Source organism: Anguilla anguilla, chromosome 14 (genome assembly GCF_013347855.1).
Source record: "Anguilla anguilla isolate fAngAng1 chromosome 14, fAngAng1.pri, whole genome shotgun sequence".
Classification (NCBI taxonomy): Eukaryota; Metazoa; Chordata; class Actinopteri; order Anguilliformes; family Anguillidae; genus Anguilla; species Anguilla anguilla.
In genome coordinates, this window is record NC_049214.1 from 39237220 (window position 1) to 39247852 (window position 10633).

At 48.8% G+C, this 10633-nt stretch overlaps 1 protein-coding gene across 9 annotated transcripts in view; it reads right to left on the reverse strand.

Annotated features, from left to right (window-relative positions):
* Nucleotides 1–3383: 3383 nt before the first annotated feature.
* Nucleotides 3384–10633, reverse strand: part of LOC118212937 (regulator of G-protein signaling 3-like) — a 121782-nt gene continuing 114532 nt past the window's right edge. For all 9 annotated transcript variants that reach the window (XM_035391475.1, XM_035391473.1, XM_035391474.1 and 6 more), the window contains 4 exons: nt 8507–8608; nt 6991–7052; nt 5749–5915; nt 3384–5384 (listed from right to left, as the gene is read on the reverse strand). In XM_035391475.1, coding sequence (XP_035247366.1) covers nt 5181–5384; nt 5749–5915; nt 6991–7052; nt 8507–8608 — 535 coding nt within the window. In that variant the 3' untranslated portion in view covers nt 3384–5180. The remainder of the gene's footprint in view (nt 5385–5748; nt 5916–6990; nt 7053–8506; nt 8609–10633) is intronic.

Genomic DNA, 10633 nt, shown 5'->3' on the forward strand with positions numbered 1-10633 from the left:
GTTACAGGCAAGGCAGGGGGAGGGACTGCCAGTCGCCCGGCAACCAATCAGGACGCTCTTTCAACACCGAAGCCCATGAATCGCACCAATGGCAGCCAGGGGAGGTGGCCGTCCCCTAGCAACTCCGCCGTTGAGTTTATTTTTTTTAAGGATTAATCGGCTTAACCCGCCACCAGGCCCCCGCGACAGCTGAATGTGTCTGCCTAAGCTCCGCGTCCCAGACAACCGAGAGCGCGAATTCCGCGTTTCGCTCCGGAGAGCGCTTTGCACGTCCAGCCAGGAAACCACAGGAGCCGCTGGAGGCTAACGGCTTCCATCCATCCATCCGTTATCCATACCCGCTTATCCTGAGCAGGGTCGCGGGGCGTGCTGGAGCCTATCCCAGCGTGCATTGGGCGAGAGGCAGGAGTACACCCTGTACAGGCCGCCAATCTATCGCAGGGCACAGACACCATTCACTCACCATTCACACACGCACTCATACCTACGGGGAAGTTAGAGGAAACCCGGAGTACCCGGAGAAAAGCCACGTGGACACAGGGAGAACATGCAAACTCCACACAGAAAGGCCCCAGGCCGAGATTCGAACCCACGACCGTCTTGCTGTGAGGAGACAGTGCTACCCACTGCACCACCGTGCCGCCCCCCAACGAGTTCTCCCTGGGAAAATAAAGAGTGAGCTTTGGGAAACAATCCCTGAGAACACGTTGTCTAGCGGTCGGTAATAGCGGAAAAAAAATAAGGTAGTAGTTTTTTTGTCTTTAAACCAGGAACTAAAATGTTTATATTTGAGGTGCGAACTGTTTAGGAAATACAGAGAGTGTCCGTTGGATGAATCAGGGCAGCGGTTCGAATGGACACGGCCGGGACATTGCTTGAGTTATAGGGCACATGATGTTATGGGGGGCAGTTAAATTATTATTCCAAATGAGTAAGCCGTGGAGAAAATGTGTTGAAATAAAAGACAAACCACTTTGCACTATCAACATGGCAGTGAAGGAGGAACAGGACATTCCCTGGACTCAAGTGTTTGTTTGTGTGTGTGTGTGTGTGTGTGTGTGTCAGGAATGGTCCCAGTCAGGAACAGGTAATGGGTTTCACAGTTCCAGGGGTCACTGGTGCCACCTGAGAAATGTTAGCATTGGGAGCCAACCCTTACTATTTTCAGCCTTATCAACACCTGTTTTTAAAGAAGGCCAATGAAATCCTGTCTGGAAAGGTTTCCAGGACGTCCGTGAATAATGGCGGAGAGTTCCGGAAGATGGAAAGGCGGGAACGGCCACCGCCGCTCGACTCGAAAACAATCGCCCTGTTGGCAGCGCAGGGAGAATATTGCGAAAACAGATGAGGAAGAGGAAGAGGAAGAAAAGTCCTCCTAACAAAGAGGAAAAACTTTGGTCCCGTCTGTCTCACAGTGAATGAGGGGGGAGACCACGGGAGGGGGCGGAGGGGGGCGGGGGGGTGGTAAAAAGAAACGGAGGAGAGAAGGAAAAGAGAATAAAAGAGGGAAGAAGCAGAGGCAGTGAACTGAGAGGTCAGGACAATGGTGGCATTTGGCGGTGGTTTCTGAGGGAGACAGCTGGTAGGGGAGATTAGGGTTTCTAACTGCAACAGCCTTCAACCCACCAACTGCCCACTTCCCCCCCATCCAGCCCTCTACTCCGCCCCCCACCCCCTCTCTACTCCTACTCTACCCCCCCGTTCTACTTCACCCCCACCCCCACTCAACTCCACCTCCCTTTCTGTCACCCTCCCATCTGCTTGTTCACACCACAGCTCTTCAAGGTTGTTTTTGTGTGCGTGTGCGTATCTGTGGGTGCATGGGTACATGTGTGGTGTGTGTGTATCTGTGTGTGTTTGTGTGGGTGCGTGTGTGTGCGTGTATGTGTGTGCCTGTGTCTGTGGGTACATTTGTGTGTGTGTGTATCTGTGGGTACGTTTGTGTGTGTGTATTTGTGGGTACGTTTGTGTGTGTATATCTGTGGGTGCCTGTGTCTGTGGGTACATTTGTGTGAGTGGGTGCGTGTGTTTATCCGTGAGAACATGTGTGTGTCTGTGGGTACGTTTGTATATGTGTGTGTGTGTGTGTGAGAGAGTGGGCAAGGGTACAGCGTTCCAAAGTTTTTCAAGGAAAGCCTGGCATTTTGAAAACAGGGGCGGGTCAAATTCACCAGGTCATGCTGCTGTCATAGCAACAGGGACTGGAGGAAAAACCATCACCCACCATGCCTAGCAGTATACGAGGTCTAAGCTGTGGCACTACCCTGATAGCTGGTCTGCCAATGGTCCTTTGGCTTTAATTACCACTAAGCAAACTCAGAAGTCTATCCAATAACATTGCAAAGTGGGAAGTGGAGGGGTGGGAAGGACGGGGGTAGAGGGGTAGTTAAATGGACTGAAATCTTATATACCTTAAGTTTTTTTTTCAACCACAGGTAGCCTAATACCATTAGCCTGCAGTGTAAATAGAACAGGCACTGAAGCTGCAAGAAATATGGCAGTTAGGCTTAGATATGTTGGTCTCCTATACAATAAATGTGCTTAAATGAACAGAATTCTTCTATACCTATATATATATTTTTTTTAAATTATTTTTTTACCACAGGTGTAACACTTTTGACCTGTACTGTACTGACTCGTAATATTTCATAGAAAACGCACACACACAAAAACACACACACGTACACACACACACACGCACGCACACACTGAAGCGCCATAAGGACCTCCATTCCCTTTATTGCGTAACCCGTGGCTGCTCGTAGGCTGTCTGGACGTCTGGCGGTGCGGTCGGTGGAATGACAGCGCGAGGCCCTATCGCCTGATTCGCCTTCCGCGCCGCGACGCCTGGCGGAGGGAGATAGCGCAGCCAGCGCAGCGAGCAGCCGCTCAGAGCGCCGCGTAATGTGCAGTGATTCAGCCCGCGCACCAGGGGGCGCAGTTCATTCTGCACGCTCGTTATGCCGGCTAGCCCCCCACCCAGTTACTCAAATCACGGTCCTCGCGGGCCGAGAACTGGTGGTTTTCCACCCTCGCTTTACCTGGGAGTCGGGTGTGAATAGTCTGACCAATCGGTAGCACCAACTGTTCAGTTATTGACCTGGGAGTCAATGAAAACCAGGACCGGATTTGGATTCAGGAGCCAGATTTTAGTATGAACTGGCTAGCCTATCTGGTGCAAAGTGACTTTGGGCCTCTGTTTAGTTTAATTCTGGTGACCTTTGTCTTTCTGTAATCTATATGAACCAGCTACTGTTTTTATGGTTCCAAAACAGCACTCAATTAAGCATGGTAGTCAAAAGTAAGGACTTGAAGTAAAATGCAGGTTCAAACTGAATAGAAGTCTACAGGTCTGCAGCAAACAAGACACGGCACAAGGTCAGTTATCATTTATCGGTTGGTTGTTTTATTTACCTGTAGCAATGACACCAAATCTCTTTTTTCCCCTCACTACCTCAGGAGATGCTCTGAATTGTAAACAGTGGAAATGATAAGTTCCCACGACAACGCACAAGCAGAGCGTGACCCGGACGAGGAGGGCCACGCCCACCCCGTCTCTTAGCTCCAGCTCTCCAGATATTTACATAGTTACAACCCAATATTTATGTTACAATTATGAAATCTCATTTGTGTTTTTGTATTTATTTATTTTTATTTATTTTCCATCGTTTTCTTAAGAATTATATTTACAACCTCGAAACCCCCGACTGCCAGCTGCCGGTGGCTCACAACGTTAGAATGAACAAACTTTTAAACCTTTTCTTTCTTTTTCGCCGTCGAGTCGACACACAAGCAGAATTCGAAACTCTAACGAATAACGTTAATACACAGCTTAATCCATTGTCTAGCTCAAAAAAAATAAATTGTAAAAGAAAAAGCAAATTTATCCACGGGGGGAAAAACAAAATATTGCACTTGAAGCCAGGGCCCCGCTGGCCCCGATTTGTGGTTGGCTGGGGAGAGAAGAGCTTTCAGCCAATGAGAGAAGCCTTCAGAAGTGTGAAAATAAATATCGTGGAAACCTTTTTTGTACAAGTAAAGCAGTCTCTCTCATTTCAAAAGAAGAGGGCAACCCCCACCCTCCCTCCCCCTGACAATTGGGATTTACCCGGCTACGACAGAGTGCAGGTTTTGAAAGAGAACAACAAATAAACACAACATTTCAAATGTAGAAAAAATAATCATAATATAAAATAAAAAAAAGTTGTGTAACACAAAAAAAGAGCAAGCTTCATGGGTGTGTTTAATGTCCCGAGGAGACAGTCTGGCCCAGTCCTGGCGTGGCTACTATGAACTGCTCTACAGAACACGACTTTCGGAGACGGCCAGCGGGTCGCCTCCGGACGGGTCAGAACCAGGAGGCAGGAGGGGCGCAAGCAGCGCGTTCGCGCCTTTCCGCAGTTTGGGTTCCGAATGTCTTTTTTTTTTTTTTACATTCCTGCCTCTCTGCGACGTCTCAGCTGTTTCTTTTTTTCCTTCTCATTCTTTGGGCAAAGGAGCGACGGGTAGAGGAAGTGCATGCTGGGATATGGGCGTGCGTGTATCGGTGGCCAAAAAAAGAAAAAGAGAAAGAAATAAAAAAAAAAACTACTTCTGCTGAGTTAATCAAGCAGTCATCCCCTCCCCTTAACCTTCCCTGCTGCAAGCAGCAAAGAAACAGTGCCACAGGCACGGGGGCGTGGGGGATGTAAAAACGGGATCGCTGTTGTACCAGTGTTTGAACAGGTCCCAAAGGAGGAGGAGGTGGGGGCCACCCGAAAAAAAAAACAGTACCGGACTGTTCACGTCTTTTAGGGGCCGGGGGACCTCCTCCTCCATTCTCCAGTACGTCCGGAAAGAAACTTAAATAAGAACAATAGCAATAATATTAACATAGCTAATAGCGAATAGCGGGGGGCTAGCGCTCCCGCGCGCCGTCCGGACGAGGGCGCCCCGAAACGCCAGGGCTCCTCCGGGACAACCCCCCGCCCTCTCCGTGTAAACAGCACCCTGTCCCCCCCTTTCTTCAGTGCGTCCGCCAACCTTCCATTTCAAAACCGGGATGTCGACGGGATGGATCAAAACGAAAAAAAAAAAAAAAAACGAAACGAAAAACGAGCGGGAGACAGAGCGCTAGCCGAGGCCCTCCGGCTTTTCAAGTCCGTATCTGTCCTTTCAGTCTTTTTGTTTTTTTTTTTGTTTTACGACGACGTCGACGACGTGGACGTGGAGCTGGCCTTCTTCTGGTTGACTAAGTCCATGTAGAGCTCCGAGCGGAGGAAGCGGGGGTAGGAGTCCTTCTCCATGAGTCCGTAAATGCGCTTCTGGGCCAGGTCGAAGCTGGACCGCGTGATGTCCTGCAGGTTGTCCTTGGTGTGCTCCCGGGTGTAGGAGTCCAGGTTCACCTGGTTTTGGGGAAGGGGGGAGAAACAAGAAATTAATATAAGGCCAGAATTCCTTCTCGGATTGGAAAACAAACAAAGCGCAATCCTATTTTCTCCTATTTTTCGGAATTTTGGCACGTCTTTGTTCTCGTACAGAAAGAACCATAACTTCCTCAACAACACTTTTCAGATATTCAGTTTCTAACAGAAATTGGCGTTCCACAATGGTATTCTTAAAGATGATTTTTCTCTAGTTCGGACAGAACAAACTGAACGCGTTCGCGGTCCACAGCACTGGACCCGTCAAAGCAGGGAAACCGCTAGCGCTGTCAATGGCAACGGAAGCGTCGCCGCGGAAACGGTGGCTCGCGTCCCTAACACTCACCTCTTTGCAGGACTGGATGGCGATGTACTCGCCGAATATTTTCTTGGCTTTGGACGCCATCTTGGACTGGGACTTGATCTTCTTGTACTCCTCGCACGCCAGCCAGAACTCCAGGTTCTCCTCGCTGAACTCAGTGCGCAGGAACGCCCGAAACGCAGCCAGGCCATCTGCCAGAGGAGATTAGGGGGAAGAGAGAACCGTTAATGGAGAGCAAACAAATCAACGGTGAACATCACAGTGCTAATACAGCGGTTTACCTAAAACAGCACATTGGCTTCACTGCAGCGATTACTGCTTTAATTTCCGCCACGTGCTTCTCCTAAACAGACTGACAGCCCGCCTTTTTACCGACTTCGTGACCCCGTTGTAATGCTGCAGTCCCCTACCCCGAACTTTAATTATGTCAGTTCTTTGCCACCGCGATTTCACTGTTACAGATTTAATTGGGCTCTGCGCATCGGGGGCTTGGGCTTCTGGGATTTGCGGTTTTTAATCACTTGTGGGAAAAATAATAGTGAAGACGGACAGGAAAGAAATTAATGTGCAGGCGCCTTCGGTTCCCACAAAACGTGCAACGCGACTGATAATGAGGCTGCCTGCATAGTGCAAGAGTGTGTGTGTGCAGCAGGTGATGAAAAGGGGCATGAAGGTACAAACGGCAGGTTTACCGCTGCCGTTGTTCGCGATCTGTTCCCTTTGCATTTGGGACGGCGCGACTCTGCAGCCGCGCACCTGCAGAAGTGACCGCGAAACTACTGAGGGCTCGCGCTGGCAGCTGCCCCGGAGACTCGAGGTCATAAATTGTACAGAAACGGAAGGAGCAGAAGCGAAGCGGACGATTTGCAGCCAGCAGTAATCTCTCTCCCTCCATCCCTCTTCATCTACCACCCCCCTCCCCTAAATCTCTCGTCACTAATTCACGCTTCTATTTATCGGGGAGATTAGAGCAAGTGGAACGGCTGACAGCATTCCCATTCAGCTCCATTCAGCCGCGCGCACAAACACCCGCTGAACGCGTGCTGCCCAGAAAGGCATGCCTACACAATGCACCACAACACAGGCACGTTCCCCAATAACAGGTAAAAACGGTTTTTAAAAATGCACTCAAAAACACGCATGAAACTAAAAGCACGCATGAACAATTACCAGCAGCACACTGAAACAGAAAGCGCACTAAAAAGCTAAAGATAAGGACCGAAATTTAAAAAATGTATAAAAATGAAAATTAGGAATTGAACTTACATTTGTGCACCAGCAGTTTATCCAATGACTCCCCCCATTTGAGCGCGTCTTCTGGGGCGGGCCTGCAGATGAAAGCGGAACGATTCTTTAATAAGCCCATCTCTGCTAGGTTTCTCATTGTGTGACCCATTCGAAGCAGCGAGCTCCGTTATGCGTTAGCGCTCGCCTTGTGTTCGCGGACTAGCTCCGTCTGCTGTTCAGTTACCGGACTGACCGTGCTGCGCGTGTCTCTGCCTGCCTCCGCTGGACGCTTCCTCTTATAGTATCTCAAACTGGGGGCGGAGATTATGAGAGGCAGTAGGGGTGGCGTCTAACGGCTCGGCTTGGGGGCCGCCCCTCCCCCTTTCCTCCCGGTCTTGCAGGTCCTGACAGCACGCAGCCGATCTGCGCTAACTCAGCCCCGTTCACTCACGGTCTGTGAGCATTTCTCACACTTTAGCCTTCCTTTTTTTAGATCCTTGCATCTGTCTGTCTATCTCTACCCCGTCCTTCCGCCGCACTCAGATCTCTCTTACTAACGCTTGCTGGGTTCAGCTGTTGGCAACGGCAGAAGGCTTAGTGAGAGTTTACGGACAGGAAATATCAAACACTGACAAATTCACACTTTGCGCGTTTCTCCGAGAACACAGACCAAGCTTTGGTTTGAACGGAACAGGACAGCTGCGAGGGGATACCGTCCTCAGCCTTATGTTTCTCACTCTCAAATAAAGCTAACAGCGCGTGACGGACAACAGAATAATTACAAAACTCATATGGGTGAATAACGAACAATCTAGCGAAAGTTTAACTAGCAAGTCACTGCACGCATATCTAACCCGAACTTGATTTCTTTACTTCTAAGAATTTACTAGGGCAATGTTGGACACACTGATCGCACAGTAGGCTACTTTCATACGCCTCGGGGGTCTGATTTTAAATGCTGGCTGCATCCAACCAAAACCTTCAGTGCATTTGATTTGAAAGTTCGCAGGCATCATTGACGCATGAGGTAATAATAATAATAATAATAATAACATCCGCTATCGTAATAAACTACAGATCCGCTATCGTAATAAACTGCAGATCCGCTATCGTAATAAACTGCAGACCCACTATCCAGATAAACTGCAGACCCGCTATCCAGATAACCTGCAGACCCGCTAACCAGATAACCTGCAGACCCGCTAACCAGATAACCTGCAGACCCGCTAACCAGATAACCTGCAGACCCGCTATCCAGATAACCTGCAGACCCGCTAACCTGATTTCACCCGTTTACTAAAAAAAAATGTTTTTTTTCAGCTTCATTTTTTAAAATCCCCCACTCTTTAAGCCTTCCTGTGACACTTTCATTTCGAGTAGCAGATGACTGAATGATTGACAGGCTGGTGGAATGCCTGATCAGCTATTTCTCTGCTTTCATTTACAGTACTGCTGGAGCTGATCCTGTGTGTCACGGGGGTGAGGGGGCACAGTCATGGGCACAGGGGGCACGGCAGGACGTGGGGGCGTGGGGTGGGGGGGGGGTGATACTTACTTGATGGATTTCATGGCCTTGTCCAGCCTGCCAGCCGGTGAGCTTCCAGGAGACTCACTCTTCCTCCTGAGGAACGCCAGGCGGTTCTTCATGTCCTTGGCCCTGGAGAGAGAGAGGGGGAAAGAGAGAGAGAGAGAGAGAGGGGGGGGGGGGGGGGGAGAGAGAGATGAGTACCTCTGTACAAGCACATAATACAGTTTAATCGGAGGCCAATTCCACACAAACGTGTTCACGAACATACTTCCGCCGCCAGACATACACATTAACGAAACCCAAAGAGAAACCCAAGCAGCTCAGAATACAAACAAATTCATCAATCTTTGCTCTCTCTCTCTCCCTCTCTCTCTCTCTCTCCCTCTCTCTCTCTCTCTCTCTCTCTCTCTCTCTCTCTCTCTCTCTCACTCCCTATCTCTCTCTCTCTCTCTCTCTCTCAGTTTTGCATTGGGGCCTGGGACCAGTGAAAAGGTCAGTTGTGCGCATGAAAGACTGAGTCTGACCACACAGGCCTTCTCTAAGAGAAGGAAACGGGGGAGGAGAGAGAGAAAGGAAGCAGGAAGGACAGAGAAAGAGAAGGAGAAACAGAATGAACTGAAGGAAAGTGTGAACAGGCCCAGACAGGAAACAGGATGCTGCCAACTATTTATGACTCCCCCATTCGTCGTCAAGGCAACAAGGAGCAGCTTCATTCTTGAAAAGATGAGAAGGTGTGTGTGCACTGTGTGTCTGTAAGTATGCACGTGTGTCTATGCGTGTGTGAGTGTGTGTGTGGTGTGTGTGTGAGTGTGAGTGTGTGTGTAGGGAGGGCACGGTTGTGGCATTGGTGGGAGAGTGGGGGGGGGGGGGGTGAATGAGTAAAGAGTGAGGAACATGACAGCTGTAATTAAATATTTCTGGGGGAGGGAAAGAGGAAAAGAGGAAAGCCAAACAGATAAGGTGATGAGACACAAACTACAACCCCCAGAATCCCCCCCCCCCCCCCAGTTCAGCAGTCATGGAACTGCCACCCCCCCCCCCCCCCCTTCCCCCCACTAATATTTTAGGAGTATGACAAACTTTACACATGATTAAAAATGCTTTGGTGTGGGTGGGATTTTGTGCTTGTTCAACACAAGCCGATGATAAGGAAATGCAAATTGCCTTCGGATGGGTGATCATTTTTAACTGGTGATGCACAGGCTGGTGTTTCACATTTGTAGAAGCTGCTTTAACTAAATGAAGCGTATGAGTGTGGGAGGGTGCATTGCATATGTGTGTGTGTGTGTGCGGGGCGGGGGGGCGGGGGCTGTTTTTTGTTAAAAACAAAAGTCTCCTGTTCAATTTTGATAAAACCGCCCCATCTCTAATTCTGTTTTTCTTTCTAGACGCTCAAAGGTCTCCGGATTTAGAAAAGAGGCAGCGCATAAATGCATTTTGGACTGCCTGAGCTCATTTTAGAATGTCAAATGTAAAAACGGAAAGCAGAATGTTTGACTGATTTATTTTTAGACGGGGGCTGGGGGGTTCGGCTGATTGATGGCAGGCTAATAGAGGCGTACCTCGCGGTCAGAGAGGCACTGACAGCGTCATTTTAGGAGCCCTGGAAAATATTTGTAAGCCTAATCAAACAATTAATTATCGGAGCCTGGTTCCAATATAAGTGGGCAAACTCAATGAAAGGAGGTGCGCGCTAGGGCTGAATTTTAACTCCATGCTGCCACCTCTTGGACCGGAGATGATACTACAGTATAAAACTGCTTGCATTCTGCTGGATTGCTCGTGTTCTACATCATATTCATTTAGCAGATCGTCTTCGCCAGATTGAATACAATAAAGCACGCGTCTGTAAGTCCAGATGTAACTACAGAGAAAATATATTTAATACTCCTAGAGTCAGGATAATAACAGTGACTATACAGTGATGCTATATTGTTAGCTTCTCAACAAATATTCACCGTGAACAAGCACAACATTTATAAGAATTTGGCTGCAGATCCCAAATACACATGGGTCCAATAACCCTGCAAGACTACCCACACCAACTCCCACACACACGCACACTCACTCACTCACTCCATTTGCATCTACCCCAGTGAATTCTATATAAAAGTGCATAAGCAGCAATATTCTCAGTTTTAAATGAACTCTAAT